General features: G+C 49.5%; 1 protein-coding gene across 12 annotated transcripts in view; it reads left to right on the top strand.

Moving 5' to 3' along the window:
• NAV2 (neuron navigator 2) overlaps positions 1 to 21,077 on the top strand; it is a 397,127-nt gene that overhangs the window by 308,697 nt on the left and 67,353 nt on the right. For 9 of the 12 annotated variants that reach the window (XM_032357750.1, XM_032357752.1, XM_032357753.1 and 6 more), the window contains 3 exons: positions 10,420 to 10,561; positions 18,781 to 19,072; positions 19,797 to 20,499. In XM_032357750.1, the coding sequence (XP_032213641.1) occupies positions 10,420 to 10,561; positions 18,781 to 19,072; positions 19,797 to 20,499 (1,137 nt within the window). The remainder of the gene's footprint in view (positions 1 to 10,419; positions 10,562 to 18,780; positions 19,073 to 19,796; positions 20,500 to 21,077) is intronic. The other 3 variants (XM_032357751.1, XM_032357755.1, XM_032357757.1) reach the window with 1 other exon arrangement.

Genomic DNA, 21,077 nt, shown 5'->3' on the forward strand with positions numbered 1-21,077 from the left:
CTGAGGTCAGCAGACGCGACGGTGCCTACTGTAACAATGAGGCCATAAGGCCTCCCTCTGGGCTTTCCAGCCCGACCAAGCCGACCTAGCCCCTGGAGCCGAAGGGAGGAATTTCACGCTTACTCAGGGGACCACCTACTTGTTAAAGGAATGAGTTACCAAAATGGGACAAAGGTGCTGTGGGGGTGAAACTCAACCCCTGGCATTCTGAATGCTGCTAAATCCCCTTGGAGCCCTCTTTATGGGGCTCTTATTTCTCTCTCTCTCCTCCCCAAATGGTTGGCCTTGCACCTGGCACCGTCTGTAGGAGCTGCTCTCCCCTGGGACGCTGTGGCAGTGAGAAGCGGCAAGTTCTTGCCCTAGAACTTTATCGTGGATTCTCTAGTGTGGGCCTGTGTCTCCTTCCTGTGCTTCTCTCCGGCTTCCTGGCTTCTGAGCTACCGCCGGCAGGAGCTGGTTATCTCTGCAGGGCCTGCAGATCTGGTTGGGCCCCCACCAGAGGCTCCCCGGGCCTGGTGTTAGCACAGTGTCACAGGAGAGGAAGACTGGCTCTCCTGGGGACTGGGCCTGGGGGCAGGTTGGGGGTGGGGGGGAGGAGCTCTGATGAAGTCACTGATGGAACCAAGGTTCAAATAAATCTATTTTACTTTTCTCTCCACGGTTGCGCTGCCTCCCTCTGGAGCCTCCCTGGCTTTGTGGTTCCCTGGCCCACTGCTAGAGGAGACTAAATTCACTGGGGATTTATGTCTCCCCTTACTTTCAAACTCTAGTTCTGGGCTATTTTGCAAACCAGGGAGGCTGCTCTCAGAGGGTGAAATCTAGAGAGAGGAGGTTTGCTTATGGCTTTTTTCGAGTAACTCTATTTTTTTTTTTCTTTTTTACTGTGGAGAACATTGAAGCCCTTACAGTACATGTGATGTTCACGGCGTGAAGTGTGTCAGATGAATAAATAAACAAGCTAGCTGCACACCCTGGGGTCTGTGTTTGAACCCCAGCCTCAGCATTTCATAGTTGTAAAGACCTTTGGGCCTTTGTTTCCAGGCCTCGATTGTCTTACCTCTAAAATGGGTATCGTATCAATACCTATCTCATAGTACCCAAAGAAAATGTAAGTAGAAGGGCCCGGCACATACGTAAGCCACCAGTGAGTGTTATTTGTATCATGGAGGTGTGAGGACTAACTGAAATAATGCATGTAATTAGCATGAGGTCTGCCACAACTTTGAACTTCCTTTAAAGTTGGCTTTTCAGTTATTATCATTCCCAGATAGACAATGAAAGGTGGGGTTCTGCGGGGGTGCTCCTGCCTTCTTTGAAGGTGGATTTTCTTAATCCTCCCTCCCTCCCCCCCACCCCACCCTGCTCCAGTGGCTAGAGGAGGTGATGCTCTTGAGGATACCCCCCCCCCCCCCGGGAGGGAAATAGTTAACATACCTGTCTGGTGGGAAAGGAAGGTAGCCAAACCCTTTCCCTTCCCCAGGGGTTACTGCTAAGCCTACAGTTGGGCTTGCTCACTCATCCACACCAAAGGATCTCATTCCTCTTGGGCCCTGGGGTTTCCAGGGAACAATTGCCTTGAACAATAGCCAGAAAACGAGTTCCACCAGTCTGGGCTCTTGCAACCCAATACATCTGTCTGGCGGGGGGCACAGGGCCCTGAAAATGAGCTCTGCTGTGATTCTGGGGCAGAACTGGAAAAGTAAGCAGGTAAGGCCTGGACGCAGCCTTGGTGGTTGTGTAGCACGCGCTCAGCGCCCCGGAGAGAGGCAGAGAGCCGGGGCCTGGATGGCTCCTGAGGATGCCAAGTGGACTAGGCTTTGGGGTTTGGGGGTAGCGGGTTAGGTGCTGCTGTTATGAAGACTGCTTCTGAGAACCTTTGAGAATCACAGTTGCCACAGTTCAGGCACTTCCTTTCAGCTAACTTGCTGTGGTTTATCAGCGAGCGGAGAACGAGTATGCTCGATGTTTATTTATTTTTTTTTTACAACATTGGTCAGCATGTTTCCCTTGACAACACTATCTCACAGGGAGTCCATCTGAAGATTGTAGAGACCGCCTGGACCCTTCAGTCTCCCCTTTGTTGGGAGTCTTTTGCTGAAACACAGGATTCCTCACGCATGGGTGTGTAAACCCTAGTGGAAAAATCTGTTTAATCATCCCTTTAACCTTGGGATTCCGTTTTGCTTTTTTGCTTCATGGGAGATGAAGTTATAAATATGAAATCACACGAGTTCAGGGCCATTACAAATTCCTGCTGCATTCTGGATACTCCCTGGAAGAGCTTGATATTAAAAATGTGTCCAGATGAGGAGAATTTTCGGGGACGGGGTGCACGGGGGAAGGCAGGATTCTCTCCTTGGTTCTGTGGAATGCGCACTCCCCACAACAAGGGAGAAAACAGGGAGTGTGAGGAGCTGAAATAATTTATGATGCTTTCACCTGTGTTCTTCATAGCAGAGAGCTTGTGTTTGTTTGGCTGTTAAATTTGTGCTTCAAGCTTTCTGCGTGACATCTGAGTTCCTGACACCGTGATGTCAGCATGTCTTGAAAGACTGAAACAGGATCCTCCTGGCTTTATGGGTCTGTCCATGTTTGAGTGGATTTTCTGGTCACTTTTGGAGAATCTTTTCTCTTCACATGTTTCAAGAGGTAGTAGACAGGGGCCCCTGGGTGGCTCAGTGGGTTAAGCATCTACCTTCAGTTCAGGTCATGGTCCTAGGTTCGAGCCCTGCTTTGGGCTCCCTGCTCAGCGGGGAGCCTGCTTCTCTCTACCGTTCCCCCTGCTAGGCCTTTTTCTCTCTCACTCTATTGGTCAAATAAATAAATCTTTAAAAAAAAAAAAAAAAGAGCTTAGTAGACAAAGAGTTGAGGCCATGGTTTTGGTCAAAATGAGGTCTCTTCTTTTTTTTTTTTTTTTAATAAACATATATTTTTATCCCCAGGGGTACAGGTCTGTGAATCGCCAGGTTTACACACTTCACAGCACTCACCACAGCACATACCCTCCCCAATGTCCATAACCCCACTCTCCTCTCCCAACCCCTGTTTCCCAGCAACCCTTAGTTGAGGCTTGTCTCCCTCAATGGCTTGTCTTCCTCCCAATTCCATCTTGTTTCATTTATTCTTCTCCTACCCCCTAACCCCCCATGTTGCATCTCCACTTCCTCATATCAGGGAGATCATATGATAGTTGTCTTTCTCCGATTGACTTACCTCGCTAAGCATGATACCCTCAAGTTCCATCCACATCGTCGCAAATGGCAAGACTAAATGAGGTCTCTTCTTGATGCACGTGGCAACTGTCCGCTGGTGGAGGTCCTCTGGTGATAAAACTGGTTAGCAGACATTTCCAAGCCGATCTATATTTGCTCAATTTTGGATGAACTAGAAGGTTGCATGGAGTCTGGTTTGAATCCCACCCTTCTGATGACCTCTGGGCCCTAAGCCTGTGTGTCATCCAAGGGAAGAATGGGAGTGGAATAATACATGTAACGTGCCTAGTACGGTACCTGGCTTTTGGTAAACCCTTTCAGTGGTGGCTATAAATAAGAGGTAAGATTGCATTCTGTTCCTTTGTGGAGAAATAGTGTGGTCTAATGCCAACTCTATATTGTGACTTGTATTATTATCTTTATCGGAGGGTCTGCACACTCAAATCGCAGGGCCAGCCAGGTGCGTGAAGAGGAGCAGGTGGGGATTGTGTCGAATGGGAAAGGCTGTCTCTGTCTCTGTCTCTACTCGGGGTTAGCTAATCATCTCCTATGTATAAGATACGGGCACCCATTCCAAGTATTTAAAAGACTGTGTGTGCCTTAAAAATATTTTGAGGGGTGAAATTAGCAAAGAAGGAACCCAAAGACTGAACGTCCAGTTACCCATTGGGCAGTTTTTACTGAATGGGAGGAGATGCTCTGAGCCTGGTGGGGACCTTCCATGTGCCCATTTGCCTCTGGGCAACTTTTCTTTGAGCTTAAACTCCTAGGATGTCAGGTAGAAAGCAATCTCTGGGATGGCTGCTTTCAGTTCTCTCATTCTACGGAAGTCTGGGGTCTAGAGAGAAAAGGAGGTGTCTAAACTCTAACGGGAAGTAGTAGTTCTGGGGTGGGCTGGCGTCGGGGCCTTGTTCTCCTGGCCCCTTGCTGTTGCCATTTCCATGCCTCCAGGGAGATGTTGGCACAGCAGAGATTGTTGGTGGGCCTGGGATCTGGCACTCTGCAGACTCTCGCTGTTACCTGGGCTGACACCTGGCTGGTGGCTTGGGGAGGTATCAAAGTCTGTAGAAATGTCTGAAACCCTCACCATTTCTACTTGGTGCAGTTTCTCATTGCTCATCTCCCTGTGTTACATTTTTATTTGTGCCTTGGCTCTGTGTTTGTCTGTCACATGCCCTGGCCTCGCTGTCTGGGTTAGGGACAACTGGGAGTCCTCACTGCTTTCACACGGCCTGGTGCCATGCCTGACCCATAGAGGGCGCTGACTCACTGGGTAAGATGGACATGTGACTCCAAGGTCCCTGGCTTAGGATCCAAAAGTAGTGAGTTTAAGAGTCTTGAAGAACAAGGACAAGTGTTTGATGAGTTCCTTCCACCCACCCACTGGGGGTTGTTTTCTTTCTTTCTTTCTTTTTTTAAAAAAGATTTTATTTATTTATTTAACACAGAGAGAGAGAGAGAGAGAAAGAGAGAGAGAACAAGTACGTAGAGAAGCGGGCAGAGAGAGAGGGGGGAGCAGGCTCCCCGCCAAGCAGAGAGCCCGATGCGGGGCTCAGTCGCAGGACCTTGAGACGATGACCTGAACTGAAGACGGAGGCTAACCCACTGAGCCGCCCAGGAGCCCCTGAAGGTTGTTTTCCTGTATGATCACTTGTCATACCTTTTGTGTCATTGTGTGACTGCCAATGTGGGGAACATTTCATTGAGTAGAGTAAAAGGGGTGTGCCTGATCTGGCTGCCATGCTCTGTGTTTGTACTGATGGTTCAGAGCAATCAATGGAAGGATCTTCTTGCCATTTCTCTAGCTGTCTCTGTTAAATAATTTATAGGGCATAAACATGATATGCTGTATTGAAACTTAAAAAAAAAAAAAAAAAAGCGGGGGGGGGATCAGCCAAGCTCTGTATCCCATGTTCCTCTGAATTTCCTATAATACAGCCGGCGAGGCAGGAGGAGGGCCTGGGATTCTGCTCTGCTCTGCTCATCTTCCCACAATATTGGACACAGTGTTTCCCCTGAGATTTGGGGGAGCCCTTTTGGAGTAAATTTGGAAGTCTTGCAATGTAGAGCAAAGGTGAACTGGAGTGGAGAAAACTAGTAGAGAGAGGAGGTATGTTCTCTTGGGTTCATTTATTTTTTTATTTTTTAAAAAGATTTTATTTATTTATTTATTTATTTGACACAGAGAAATCACAAGTAGGCAGAGAGGCAGTCAGAAGGAGAGGGGGAAGCAGTCTGAGCTGAAGGCAGAGGCTTAACCCACTGAGTCACCCAGGTGCCCCTCTCCTGGGTTCATTTGTTCTTCTGGTCATTCATCTAAAAATCCTTCATTCATTCACAAAACAAAATCTGCCATAATAGTTTTCTAAACGTCTAAGGAGTGCTTTTGTATCCAAAAGGAACGTCCTAGACTTCATTAGGTTTTACCGTTCGATTTACTAAAGCTTTGATTTTTAAACCTAGGTTTTCTTATAATCTCCTCTATAAATCAAGAGGTTTTGTATAAATTAAGATGATTCCCACTTGTTATTTGATTAGTACTTTGCTAATTTAGATTGGACAAATTGAGTTTTGACAATTAGTACTGTTTGGAAACTTGGATAATTAGGTTTCCTTAAATATTTTAGACTGCGTTCATAAGTTTAACATGCCTGGTTTCCTCAAGTTCTTTAAACATCTGACAGGGTAGACTCAACCAGCCTAACAAGCAAAATCTCCTAAGTCCTAACTCTTGCAAACCAAATAAAGTTAAAATGTCATAAATTACGTTTTCTCAAACTCTGTAATTCTTTTTTACAGGCTGACTGCAGTCCTTAAACCTTTCATCTTAAAAATCCCAAATCGGAAAGGAGGACTCATTTAAAACTGAAATCAGAGGACTGTTTTTATTTACCTTCTCTAATATGCCCCATATTCTTTTAAGTATTATAAATATACAGAGATTATCCAGTGATCACAAAGATTTCATCCTGTACTTTATTCATATTCTGATTTACTCCCTCAGCTCCCCTCTTTTTAAACCTTCCCAAGGATTTAAAGTCATTTACTCCCAAGAAAGTGCAATACAGGGGCGCCTGGGTGGCTCAGTGGGTAAAACCTCTGCCTTTGGCCTCAAGTCATGATCTCAGGGTTCTGGACTGGAGCCCCACGTCCAACTTTCTGCTCAGCAGGGATCCTGTTTCCTCCTCTCTCTCTGCCTGCCTCTCTGCCTGTCAGTCAGATAAATGTAATCTCTGTCTGTCAAATAAATAAGTAAATAAAATCTTTAAAAAAAAAAGAAAGAAAGAAAGAAAGAAAGGGCAATACGTTTGTCATCTCCAGTGGGCTCTGAACCATCGTACGGGATCAAGAGCAAGAGGCAGGGATGGTCACCTCGTACTCCAGAACGATTGTTCCAGAGCCAGAGCTGAATACACTGTAGCTCTCTCTGCTGTGTTCCCTGTATCCCTTGAGCTGGAATCTCATTTACCATGTAGCAAACACAGATCTTTTGTGTTCCTTTCACATTTCCGTTGTATTCCGCTTCTGTAACCCCTTTCTTTCGACATTGCTCACCCAGACTTGGGTCAGTGGACTTTGGTACCCTGGGTGCAGGTTGTACCTAATTGCCTTTGCCACTTGATTGGATGCAGCTAATGTTCTTCCTGTCTGGATGGCTTCTGCATGCTTTCTACATTTTTTCCTGTCTGACTCTTCAGCCACATGTCTGGAGTCATTTTAAAAACAAATGGCACTTCCCCATTCGGTCACATGAGCATACCAAGAGACAGAACCCAAAGCAAACTAGTTTTGAGCAAAAGAAAGAAATTTATTAATTCTCACTTCGAGCTTCCCAGCGATTGCTTCTGTCTTCCCAGGGCCTCAGGTATGGCTGGATAAGGGCGCTCCTGTGACATCCTTCCTCTCCGCTCTGCTTCCCTCTGTGCTACTCGCTGCCTTCTCGGGCAGGTGAGGACGAAGTGCTCCCTGGAGGTTCAGGCTCTGTTTGCATCTCTTCCAGAGCCCTGCTCCGTTCTTCTCGGCGTCTTCTGTGTGGTCATGCAGGTTTGGGGAGTGCTGTCTTAGGCCAAGTTAAAGAGATCATTTCAGCACTTGACATCTGTTCAGAAGTTTATGGATGCCGTAAAAATCTAAGAGAGGCACCGAAGAGCCAGTGTCTAGCCCACGTTCCCTTGTTGGGGCAGCATTGTTATCCCAGGCATCTCCTCCAACGACTTCACCTTCCAGTCCCATCCTGGAACGCACTGCCTCTGATCTTGGTGCCTCGAGATCACTGACACCCTGAATCTGGGGGAAAGGCCAAGTTTGAAGTAACCCAATTTTTACATCCAGACAGACTTGCCAGTATCCCAAAAGATCCAGAAGGGAGGGGGACATGGCTGGTTCTCCATAGACAGGGTTTCTGGCACCAAGACCGCTCTTGCTCAGCCCGGGCTGCCCTCGGTGTCCCTGTGCCTTCATCCTCATCCCTGGGGTCCCCACACCCACCTTCCCTGGCAGCAGTCACTTGTTTCTTCCTGTCTGGGCCGGCTCAGTCAGGGTAGCTCTGAGATGCTCCGGGCACCAATGTGGGAAGCAGCTTGTGTCCAATAAGGGCCCCATGCCCCACTGGCATAACAGCTTGGTGTTGAAAGGCCATACGGGAGGAGGGAGTACAATTTCAAAGCGAAAACTCCGGGCCTTGGATTCATGGGCATCTGTTACTAACTTCCCGCCTTCTCCCTGCCAGCCACACTCCTCCCTTCAATCCTCTTTCTTCTTCACTGGATTATAGGAAATTGCAGATATATTAAACTGCTAACCTCAGCGAGCAGATGCAATTAAAGACTCCTGTGGCTATTTATTTATTTATTTATTTATTTATCATCGTGAGAGCCGATTTGGGCCCTTCTTCATCTGTTAGGTCCTGCTCCCTCCAGCAGAGCCACATGGTTGCCAGCCTCGGGCTGTCATCCACGGGTCCCCCATAAAGAAACTGAGGCTTTGGTGTTATGACTTGTCAAAGAATGAGCTGGGGGGAGGAGGCTGAGTTCAGAGTCCACAGCTGGTGGCAACTTGCTGTCGCAGCTTGCCCTGTCTGTCCGCTCTGTGGAGTTCAGCCCCGAAGGGTTGGATAAGTATGAGCTGTGCGTCTGCAGGTTGAGGGGACGTGGCTCACCAAGCGGCGAGGTTGGCGCCTGCCGCTGGAGGTGGGAGTGTGGACACGGGCCCGTGGGTAAGACCTTCTAAGCCTCTGCCTCACCTGAGACCATGAGCCGTGTCCTGCCGTTCTGGTGTGTGCTGAAAGCTGATACAGCAGAAAGCCGTTTGGCATCACAGTAAAGTAGGTGGTTCTGGAGTCAGAAGGGCTGGATCCAGGTCCTGGTCCATCTTTTGCTGGCTGTCTGGTCTAATGTAACCTTGCCTGCCTTTCTTTCTTTTTTCTTTTAAAGATTTTATTTTGGGGCACCCAGGTGGCTCCGTCATTAAGTATCTGCCTTCAGGTCAGGTCATGATCCCAGGATCCTGGGATCAAGCCCTGCATCGGGCTCCCTGCTTGGTGGGAATCCTCTCCCTCTCCCACTTCCCCTCGTTGCGTTCCTGCTCTCCCTGTGTCTCTGTCAAATAAGTAAATAAATAAAATCTTAAAAAAAAAATATCTTATTTTCGAGAGAGAGCATGCACATGAGTGAGGTGGGGTGGGGAGCAGAGGAGAGGGGGAAATAGTCTCAAGCTGACTCTGTTCTGAGTGCGGAGCCCGACCCCGAGCTCGATCACATGACCCCAAGACTGCAGCCTGAGTTCACACAAGAGTCAGGTGCCCAACCCACTGAGCCACCCAGGCACCCCACCTTGCTTACCTTTCTAAGCCTCGGTGCCTCTACCTGCACCATAGGAGAACAAAAGTACTTACTTTTCCACTTGATCAAGTAGATCAGGTTACATTTGTACTGGAAGCTTCCTTTGTAGTTTACTTGACTTCTCACTCCCACGAGTTTAAATCCACGAGTATTTCCTGAGCACCTGCTCTGTACCCACCACCCTGCAACCAAACAGGAGAGAAGGCGGCAGGCTTGGTTGGGGTGTGGGAGGTGGGCATTGTAGGTACGGGGATGAGGGGAGTCCCAGTCCTATGTCTGGGAAGAGGGACAACAAATGTAGAGTCTTGACCACAAGAACCCTGTTGGCATAGAAGGGATAAGAGTCTGTGGGATGAGAACCAGGAGGGATGAAGAGGCGGGCACGAGGCAGGGCTGGAGAGGGAGGCTGGATCTGAGGCTTGTGGTCACTTCAGGTTTGGGCTCTAAGTGCCTAAGAAGCCCATGGAGGGTATTACGCCTCAGACCCATAGGGTATGATTCATGTTTCAGAAGGATGGTCCTGGCTGCTGTGAGGAGAACAAATTGTTAGGGACAAGTGGGGCATGGGGCTCAGTGGCGTCTTGGCGGTCGCCCAGACAGAGCTGAGACCAGCTGGAAGTGTGGAGCCCCAGAAGAGGTGGAGGGTTGGGCACGTGGGGATATGTTTGGCAGGTAGACGTGGTAAGACCAGCAGATGGGTTAAAAGTCTTGGTGGCAGTGGGAGATAATGAGGAGAAAGAAGAACCATTGCTTGGAGACTGGACTTGAGCGGTTGGGGGTGGCCTTGGTGGATTTGTGGTTTGGGAAATAGACTCTGTTTTAGATGCATCCTGGGATGCTATTAGAGTTAGAAGTGCTAATAGAATTGACAGGTTTCTGCTGACTTCTGAGGCTTTTCTTCCCCTGGGATTTGACTCCAGGAGTGGAGTCCAGAACCTTTGTAGAGCACCCCATGTTTGCCCTCTGACCCCGCCCCCCCCCCAGGAGAGCGCTGCTCTCTGCCTCCAGCAATAGTCCCCAAGCCCACTGCTTATCCTCTGCCGCTAGGTCTGGGAAGTAGCCGTTCGCTTCTGCAGAGTTCCCAGGATGGACTTGAGGACGGGGTAGGAGGCAGGGAGCGTCTCCAGCCACCTCTGTCCAGCCACCCTCCATGTGCGGGAAGGTCCATCTCTGCCACTTCGCCCAGCTCCCAGTCCAGAACAGCAAGGATAGATGGTGTCCTGGAGATGAGTCTTGTTAGAGGCAAGAAGAGCTTCATCTGGGGCTTTATGCTGTAGGCACCTTCGGGGCTGGTATGCACTTGTCTGTGTTGTTGGCCTGAGCTGACCCAGCGTGAGGTTTTGGTGCTCAGAATGTGTTTGTCTCAGCAGCTGGGATGACAGCAGCTCCGTCAGCAGTGGGATCAGTGACACCATAGACAACCTCAGCACCGATGACATCAACACCAGCTCCTCCATCAGTTCCTACGCCAACACACCTGCCTCCTCTAGAAAAAACCTGGATGTGCAGGTAAGCGATGGTCTCCTCCAGTGGCCCCTGCCAGCAGGGCGCCTTGGGCTTGAGGACCAGGTGGGCCATCTAGGGTGAGCAGGATCCCCAGGTCCATGAGATGAGGCCTGATCACATGCTCGCTGCCTGTGCTCGCCCCTCACTAGCCCTGGCCTCCACCTGCAGAGAAAGGAGGTCAGGCAATGGGGAACTAGAAACAGGAATGGGGAAGCCTCACTGTTGTCTGTGAAGGTCTTGGTAAAACCATATTTCCTTCCTGGGCTTTCATTTCAGAATCTGCTTTTTGTTGGTTTTTTGTTTTATTTATTTATTTATTTATTTATTTATCTTTAAAGAGGATGCTGGACTCATTTGGTCCTTCTTAGTCTGGAGCGTGTGGCCCCTTCTAGCCACAGTGAGCTGCCGCTGTCCAGGGTACATGCTGATCTCTGCAGAGTGATGGGGTGGGACCAAACATTGACAGTCTCGGGCTGGAAGACCAGTATGTCCTGACCAGAGGTTGGGAACTATTGGTCTGAAGGTCACATCCTCATGGTGATATTTGTCCATTGGCTTATGGCATCACTTTTCTTTTAAACCAGGTCTCATGTCAAATTTTATTCATTTTTAAATATTTTATTTATTTATTTAATAGAGCATACAAGCAGGGGGATCAGCAGGGAGAGGGAGAAGCAGGCTCCCTCCAAGCAGGGAGCCGGAATAGGGGCTCGATCCCAGGGCCCTGGGATCATGACCTGAGCCAAAGGCAGACACTTAACCGACTAAGCCAACCTGGCACCCCTGATTCCATGTCAAATTTTTTAAAATTGTATTATTTCACATGAAAATGAGATTCTGGTTTTTTTCAAAGATCAGAATGCTTTGCCTTCTTGAGCCTAGATTCTCCACATGGCAACCATCAACAGGTGTCCAAGTGTCTGCCGCTTTCAGACAGGGAGCCCTTGTCCCAGCGTGTCCCAGCTGCTCCTGGCCAGCTGCGCCCTTCAGTATACCTGCCAGACCCCAAGGTGGTGGAGTTTTCCGCCCCTACTTTAAAACTCCCAGACTGGATGTCTCTGAGACTGTGTGTCTCCCGATACCGTGCTCCCTTCTGTTTGCTCCAAAGTGGATTCACGTGGTTGCTTTCACTCAGCCTCACGGCGCTCCTTTGTGGGCAGAGGGATTGGTTCTAGCAAACCCATTTTACTAGCAGAAAAGTGAGGTGCCACCCTCCTAGCCAGTCCCCAAGGTGGGACTGACCGGCGCAAGGACCGGTCAGCTGTGGTGGCACTGGCTTCTTTGGTCTGGGATCTTTTTCATGATGGGTCCCTCCCACCGGTGGGGGCCGCTGGCTGCGGTGAAGCCACACGAGGGTCTGCTTGGGACACAGTCTCCCAGAGAGGCCTGGGCGAGGGCAGAACTGACACTGCTCTCTTCTTTCACTCCCATCCACACCAGCCTCCTTTCTCTCTTGTTTCTCTGCAAGACAGGAGCTTCTTTGGAAATTTCTATGCGTTCAGAGGTTTTTTGTTTTTGTTTTTGGTTGTTTTTTTTCTTAGAGGACTGGGCTAAATAAAGAACATGTCATTTCTTGTGTCCCATAGAAATGTGGACGTTGACTCCTTGAGGAAATATGTTGGGTGTCACCTCTGGGATTGCCTGTGACTTCTTGAATTTGCACTTTCTCCGGGATTTCTAGTTATTTTTGAGTGAGAGTTGAATGGCGGTGGTGGTGGTGGTGGTGGTGAAGGAAAAACACTACCCAAATTACGGAGGCAGGAGATGTTGGGGCTGAAGATAACAGTCCACATCTTGATCTGAGTGGTAGTTATGAAAGTAGGTTAATTTTATAAAGCCTGTTCAGGCTCTATACTTAACTTTGTGCATGGAGTATGTGAATGCTATACCTCATTTTAAAAGGGTGATTTAAAAGAAAAAAACATACATAAGCCACTCTGCTTGAGAGCGATCACTGTTTGATCAGTGATTAGACACAAGTTAGAAACACAGCCAGCCTGTGTCCCTGCCACTTACCCCTGCCAACTTTTTTTGCTTTCCTCATGGACACTAATTTCTTTTTTTTCCTGAGAGTATTTTTTTTTTAATATTTTATTTATTTATTTGACAGAGATTACAAGTAGGCAGAGAGAGAGAGAGGAAGGGAAACAGGCTTCCCGCTGAGTAGAGAGCCCGATGCGGGGCTCAATCCCCGGACCCTGAGATCATGACCTGAGCCAAAGGCAGAGGCTTTAACCCACTGAGCCACCCAGGCGCCCCTCCTGAGAGTCTTTTTAATTTCAGGGTAACAATAATAAGCTTTTAGACTCTCCTTAGATCCTGAGGTGGAGAACCCAGAGAGGAGAGAGACGGACAGGCAGATAGAGAAGGTTGTGGAGAGGGTCCGGGAGAGAGGGAGAGATGAATAAATCAATAGGTTTCTCTTTTGTTTACTTGCAAGGTAGGAACAGTCTTGCTTTTAGATGTCAGTTAAGCCAACAAAACACTATGAGAAGAATCTCTTGTCTTTGTTTCCCTGCCACGAAGGGAAGGTAGGACGGGCATCTGTTTTCCGCACTGATACAGAGTAAACATCAGGCATTTACAAATGATTTCCTATCTGATAGACTCAGATTTGGTTAAGGGCAGCGCCCCCTCCTCTCTGACCAGCTCTTTGCTTTCATCTAGAAAATGTCACATCAGAAAAGGTTCAAGAATGGCACAAACATGTCTTTTGAGCTGGTGCAGAAGGTTGATTTCAAGGGATGGAAGGAGTTTAATATTCATTGGGTTGGTTTGTTTTTTGCTTTTGCTTTTTTTGTTTTTTGTTGTTGTTATTGTTGTTTGCTATAACACTACCTGAGTTTAAAATATTGAGATAAAAACTAAGCCAGTAGTTCGTGGAATAAAATAAAAGCGGACTTGCACCAATAGCTACTGAGATTCCCAGGGAGGTGGTTTCTCTGGCATCCCTTTGTTCCTGTGAGGGAGTATCTCCAAATATTTGAATCAGCGTAAATTGCAGCCTCGTCCCCTCCTCCCCTCATCCCACTCTGAGGAAAGCTAAGGGCCATTACTCCTCTCAGAGCAGCACCAGGCAACGGGAAGATGTGTGCTGCCATCATTCCCCAGGGCTCGCTCAGGTTTCTGTCACAGACTGGTTTCCCCCGATCAAACGGGGAGTGCGCAGTGTCCCAGGCAAGGCGGGGAGAGACAGAAGAAGCAGCCGGCAGACAGGCCGGGAAAGTAGGCTGAGGACAGGTTGCCTGGCCAGGTTTGCACATCGGAAGAGCTTCTGAGGAAAAGTGAAAAGGAAACCCATCCAAGGAACAGGGAAGTCGTGGTCCAGAAGCCTGAGCGGAGCAGATCACAGAGAAGCTGTCCTTGGGAGACAAGAGCCCCCTTCGTCTGTGAGTGACTGTCCTTCTGGAGGATGCTGAGAGGCACCGAGGGTGCCTTCGATGGGACGCACATGCCCAGGTGTCCGGCCCCAGGTTTCTGATCATGGCTCCCCGGCGGGGCAGAGAATCTTCTAGCTTGAGGTCTGATAGCCTTTCAGTGGACTTCTGCCATGAGGACTGGTGAGTCTGGGCAGCCAAACCAGGTTGTGGGGTCAGGGAGAAGGGGGTGAGCTGCTGGTCCTATGGTATCCTCAGAGAAGCTGATCAGCCTCTTCAAGCCTCTGCCTCCTGGTCTGTAAAGTCACAGCAGTGAGACTTGTCTCAAAGGAGGAGTGTGGTAGTGACATGGAACTACTTCATCTGAACATGCTCTCGTGGTGTCTCATTCTTAGTAGGTACTCAGTTTCTTTTTGTCTTTTTCCTTCTTTCCTTCCTTCCTCTAGATTACCTGTCCCTCTGCCTCCCTCCCTCCATTCATGACAGTAACGGAAGTTTGGCTGTGTTCTTAATATATCTTGCAATTCATTTTATATTTTGCAGCATCTTATTTTTAGGACAGTGTGTTGGTGGCAGAGGACTTGTGACAAACACCTCTCTCTCCCACGTGATCATTTGTCCATTCATGTCCTTGGTCATTCAGTATTTCCCCTCAGTCTATGCAAGGTTCCATTCCAGGTGCCAAGATACAAAGAGGCATGTATCAAAATGCCTTTAATTTTCACTGCCTGTGAAGTTTTTAGTATACAAGGGGAGGAAGATAATTCCATGTGAGTTTAATTTTTGCTACTCGAGGAAACAAAATTCTGAGTTCTGTGGCAGGGATTCCTGTCCTGTGTGAGGCTTTGAGTGAGCCTGGAGCTCTTGGCTGTTCTCTGGCCATTGGTCTGGATGTAGGGGTAGGGTTTGGCTGGGGGCAGCCCACCTGCTAGGGGCTGCTGCTTGTGACTGTTGGCAAGTCACTGTCCTTCCCCCCCCCCCTACTTTGCTAGTCTGTCACATATGGATAATAGGACAAGCTCAGAGGGTTAGATGAGCTAATAATATATGCGGAAGGACACAGGGCCGACCTGGAAGTGGCTGTGGTACTACCACTTCTGATGCTGGTAATTACTTCTGTGATGACTCTAGTCGAAACTTGAGCCAGTTCAGCGTCCTGACCTGCAGGGGATGTGGGCAGGAAGAGGGCAGTGTCCTGGCTTCTAGAGGCTTGTGGCCCAAGGAAAGACGAGTGCCTTGTTCACCCTCATGCAGAACAAAAATGGAATAAAGGCAAGCAGATACTGGGGGTTTTCGGAGGTGGAAGAGTTGGTAACAAAAGACTGAGTCCCTCCACATTTGGTGACAACTCTGTGCCCTCTAAGACTCCTGTCTCTTGCATCTCCATTTTATACACAGGTCATGACCTTAGAGGAGGTAACCTACTCCCTCCAGAGGAGGGAGCACCCAGTACATGAAGTCCGACTCCAAGCCCATGTTCTCCCCCACACGTCAGGCCACGTGGCCCACCTTGGTTCCACCCTCTCCCTCTGCAGATCAGCCTCCCTTCTGTGGGCCCTCAGTGGCCAACCTCCAAAATTGCAGGCCTTCTCCCCACCTGAGTTTGGTTGTTTCCCTACCTACCCTTTGGGATGTCAAATGAGCAAGTGGACTTCCAGGTAGGGACAATAGGAAAATCTTTCCAAAATTAGGAGCCGTTGGAAAGGAAAACAACTGACGAAGGCATGGAGAGCCAAGGGAAGGACACAGCTCTTTGTACCTCCCCAAGCAGCTGTCTTGCTGCCCTTCACTTGTCAGCTCTGCGAACAGAGAGGCTAGGAATTTTTCATCATTTTTTTTTTTAAAGATTTTATTTATTCATTTGAGAAAGAGAGTGAGCAAGAGAGCACACGCTGAGGGGGGAGAGGGAGAAGCAGACTCTATACTGAGCAGGAATCCCCATGCCAGGCTTGATCCCAAGACTCCAGGATCATGACCTGAGCCAAAGACGGATGCCCAGCCGACTGAACCACCCAGGTGCCCCACTTTCTCATATTTTGATCCCTAGTGATGCTACTTCATGATCTGGCACATAAACCAGGATGGTTTTGTTAAGGAATTGAGAACTTAAAACCAGTAGAGTATCCCAGGCCTGCTATGCAGAGTAGTGCTGGGAAGGCTACTGTGCTGGGCCTAGTTGGGGCTGTGATGGTTGGATGTTCTTTCTAGAGGGAAGATCGAAGTCATAGTCCTGGGCCAAGGCCATGTGCCTTCTCTCTGTCACTGGGTAAATCAGAGGTCTTGAGGTCACACCTAGAGGCTAGGCTGGAGCTGCTCCGGGTCTGGGGTTGGGGCACAGCCAGCCAGTATGGAAGGGGAATCTACTCGGTGTAGGTATTGTGTGAGGTGTTGTGTGAGACGTGTGGAACTGTCTCTTGTCCTTGGACTTATTCTCCAGGAAGGCAGTGTGGCATAGTGGTTAAAATCTGGCCTCTGATTTTAGGACTTCCTAGAATCCTTGAATAGCCACTTCCTCACTTGGAAGTCAGTCTTGGGCAGTTTTCTTTTCTACTCTGTGCCTCGGTTTTCATAGGTTAAGTTGTAATATGAACTGTAATTTCCTCATGGATTTTTGTTGAGGATTCAATTAAATGATTCATGAGAAGCACCTTGGCCCAGTGCCTAGCACATAGTAAGTGCTTAATAACTGTTAATTGTCACTGCTACTACTCTTAGCATCACTATAATCTGATTAGGGAAAATAAGGAATAGGAATGTGTAAAGAATAACTAATAATAACTAATACCCAGATGGTAGTTAAGTGCTAAGTTTTCAGTATTTCCTGGAGTGTATTGGAATGTGTCAGAATGTACTTGAACATAAGCTCCAGGAAGTTAATGACTTGTACCTGTTCTTATTCATTTACTACAATGGGGTCCCGGGCCCCATAAGTTTGTCTGGTGTATGGTGGCACCCAGGAAATATTCATGGATTGAGTGCTTCTAAAGGTACTCTCTTCCCTGTCTCAGGACCTTTGCATGTGCTGTTCCCCCCTGCCTGGCATGCTCTTCCCTAAACTCTTCTCAGTAAGTTCCTTCTCACTCTTCAGGGCACTTTTCAAACAGGCCTGACCAGTGTCCCCCATCTTCCTCCTCATCAACTGAATTACATCAGTGTACTTCTATTTCTTACTCCTTGTCTTTTTTCTTGTAAAATTTCATAATTCATCTTTACTCATTTATTTGTGTTTACTTAGCCAACCTCTGCCTCTTTCCCTGGACTGTAGGCTCCAGAATGGATGGGACTTAATCTGATACTTGGATCCTCAGGCTTTCCATGGCGCCTTGCAGATGGCAGGCTTGGAGGAACTCTGGTTGAAGGAATCGACTGAAAGTGTTCAGAGGAAGGAACATGGGCTGGAGTAGCTGGGACAGGGAGTGGGTCACTTACGCCTCAGCTCATCTGTAAAGCTGCGATGAAGGCAAAGCTACGTCTTCTCAGGACGCTCTTTAACCAGAGAGTGGTTGGGATCGGAGACCATTTTGTTGAAGGCTGCTGTACCTTGAAAAGCACTAGTTCGTTGGTTCCCTCCTTTACTCAACAAGCCTTGATGCGGCTCCCGCTGTGTTCAGAGGCAGGAACACCCTGTCTCGGTCCCTTACCACAGCTGAGCGGGGAGCTGCCCACAGCCAGGGCGTGAGTTTTGTCTCCCTCCTCCTTCTGGGGCCTAGTACCCGGAGGGAGCTCAGTATATGTTTGAGGCACGACCAAACCAGGAAAGGCACCGTCGGGTGGCTGTGATGGAGAACTGGAATTTAGGAAGGATGCAGGGTTGAGGGGGGAGAGAGAGGCTGTGGTGATGACTGAGAAGGGACTTAAATGGGGCTTGTCTGTGTTCAGGTTTGTCCCATACCCTGGTATACCCACAGAGGGTATTACTGTATTACTCTAGGGTGAAAGGCATTAGTTAGGGCAGATTCTTGCCGGGTGATCATTGTGATTTCCTGCCTTAATGGCGTTGCCTACTGTTGGTAGTCAGGTATAGCAAACACAGGCCTTGTCACTCGGTGTGGCCAGCCTAGAGTGTTGCTAACAGCCACCGGCATTCACGGCGCGATTTCGCCCTCCTGTCATCCCCTCGGACTGGCCCCGGCCCCCTAGGGAGGCTCCCAAAGCATTCTGGTTAGCTTTGTGCCTTTTCACTGGGGTGAATCATTAACATCACACTTCTGTCCCCTCCTGGGTTCCATGGCCAGCAGGTCAGGGCTCTTCCAAAGAAAGCTAGCTAATTATAGCCCTTGTCTGAACCAAATCCCACAAGAGGAGCAAAGCAGTGGCATATAAATGGAGTAGGGTGGGAGCCGGCACCCCGGCTCTGGAGGGTTTGTCTCCTCCCAACCCCTCTGTCTCTCTCTGCGCGGCGTGGAATCAGCCGCCACCGTTGCCTGCTCCGTCGGCGTGTGAGGCTGCCGCGCTGTGCTAGGAAGACGACAGAACAAAGGGAAACAGGCCAGGAGGCTGGGGGCTGGATGAAGAGAGGTCTCGGGGGTGAGAAGCGCTTGTCACCAAGCGGCAAAGAGTTGGTGGCTGAATCCTGGCTGCTCATGTTTCTCCTCGGTGGGGCTCTGTCCCTCTTTTTCCCCGGCCCCTCCTACTTCTTACTCTCTTCTAGGAAATAGTTATATTCTGTACTTTCCTCGAGCCAAAAAAAAAAAAAAAAAATCAGGCTTTCTAGCAAGATCACCAGACTGTAAGGGCCCAGACATTTTCTAGTCGTCGTCTGTCGTGGTGCTGGCGTTCTCGCTGCGGGCTGAGGGGCTCCCGGCCTGGGATTCTGGAAGGACTCATTCCGCGTCTCATCCACAGACCGACGCTGAGAAGCATTCCCAGGTGGAGAGGGGGTCCCTGTGGTCGGGCGATGACGTCAAGAAGTCCGACGGAGGCTCCGACAGCGGCATAAAGATGGAACCCGGGTCCAAGTGGAGGCGGAATCCCTCGGACGTGTCTGACGAGTCTGACAAAAGCACTTCGGGCAAGAAGAGTTCGGTCATCTCGCAGACGGGCTCGTGGCGCCGAGGCATGACCGCGCAGGTGGGCGTCACCATGCCGAGGACGAAGGCAGCTGCCCCAGCGGGCGCGCTCAAGACACCCGGAACCGGTGAGTGAGGGGCTGTGCCGTCTCATTTCTGCCTGTGTCGGTCTGAAAACCGAAACCTGCAGACACTCGAGCAAGAGCTTCAGTCCCCGTCTAGGGCAGCTATTTCTTCTTTGAGTTTAGATCTGCCAGCGACTAGCTTTCGGGAAGGTTCGCATCCCTGCATTTTCCCATGTGGAAAGAGGTCCGTGTGTCAGCCTCAAGCTCTGCAGGTGCTTCAGCAGCCAAACGGGATGGAGTGGGCTTAACCAGGGGCTAGGGAAGAGCCCACACACCCGTGTGCAGGCTTTCCAAGGGCGTCCGTTTACGAGCTGCCTTTATGTCATTCACGTTGCCCGTGATTTAGGGACATGTATAAACAGAGTAGTGTGTTTGCAGGAAGGCAGAGATGCCCCCAGAAAATGTTAAGGAGAGCCTTTAAATGGCCAGAGAAGGAAGAAAGGTCAGTAGAAGGCAGGATCTCTTGCCCAAACGTACTAGTGATTGGCCAGCTTTGCTTTGTTCTGGGTAAATGTAGGCTGGTTTGCAAATGAGAAGTCACTGACATCTCCTAGAGGGCTCACGGCGACAGTAGTGGGTAGATTATCTTTATAAAAAGCTCTTTCCTTTGCCTCCCAAGGCTACTGCTTTCCCCAAGGAAAAAGTGAACCAGTTCTTTGGCGGAGGGGACGATTGTAAGCAGATGGGTTCTTGGTGTGCACACTAACCTTGCTGCTTTCTCCCTTAGGAAAAACAGATGATGCAAAGGTGTCTGAGAAAGGAAGGCTGTCTCCCAAAGCTTCCCAGGTGAAGCGGTCTCCGTCAGACGCAGGCCGCAGCAGTGGCGACGAGTCCAAAAAGCCCCTCTCCAGCAGTTCCAGGACCCCCACTGCCAATGCCAACAGTTTTGGGTTCAAGAAGCAGAGCGGCTCAGTTGCTGGGCTGGCCATGATCACAGCCAGCGGGGCTACGGTCACCAGCAGGTCAGCCACACTGGGCAAGATCCCCAAGTCGTCTGCACTCGTCAGCCGGTCCACCGGCCGGAAGACGAGCATGGATGGGCCTCAGAACCAGGACGATGGGTATCTGGCTCTCAGCTCCCGGACCAACTTGCAGTACCGGAGTTTGCCAAGGCCCAGTAAGTCCACCAGCCGCAATGGGGCTGGGAACAGGTCTAGCACCAGCAGCATCGATTCCAACATCAGCAGTAAGTCTGCGGGCCTGCCAGTGCCCAAGCTGAGGGAGCCTTCCAAAACGGCTCTGGGCAGCTCTCTGCCGGGCCTGGTCAACCAGACCGATAAGGAGAAAGGCATCTCTTCCGACAACGAGAGCGTGGCTTCCTGTAACTCAGTGAAAGTGAACCCAGCTGCCCAGCCTGTGTCCAGTGCGGCGCAGGCGACCCTCCAGCCGGGAGCCAAGTACCCCGACGTGGCCTCTCCCACGCTCCGCAGGTAAGCGGGTCGGTGGTGGTTGGCAGCGCTGGAGTCTGTGGAATGGCATCCTGAGCGAATCATTTTTTGTTCATTGGTGAAAACAGCCTGTTTCTCCACGTCTGTTTAGTCAGAACCTGCCAGCAATTTTGTACTCAGCTGATTATTTTCCCATGTGGGGAGGAAAACACCCAAGTGTCTGAATCTGTCATCTGGGGTCAAATCCTGAGTCCGCTTTCATCAGCCACCGTGGGTCCCTTCTTTAAAATTTTGTTTCAGTTTCCTCATCTGTAAAATGGGAACACCTACCTGAGATTGCATGTGGATTTTTTTTTTTTTTAAGATTTTATTTATTTGTCAGAGAGAGAGAGAGCAAGAGCAGGCACAGGCAGACAGAGTGGCAGGCAGAGTCAGAGGGAAAAGCAGGCTCCCTGCGGAGTAAGGAGCCCGATGTGGGACTCGATCCTAGGACGATGGGATCATGACCGGAGCCGAAGGCAGCTGCTTAACCAACTGAGCCACCCAGGCATCCCAGATTGCATGTGAATATTAACTTTTGTAGCCATATCTGGCCCATCGTAGGTGCTCAGCCAGAGCTA

This window comes from Mustela erminea, chromosome 9 (genome assembly GCF_009829155.1).
Source record: "Mustela erminea isolate mMusErm1 chromosome 9, mMusErm1.Pri, whole genome shotgun sequence".
NCBI classification, from domain to species: domain Eukaryota; kingdom Metazoa; phylum Chordata; class Mammalia; order Carnivora; family Mustelidae; genus Mustela; species Mustela erminea.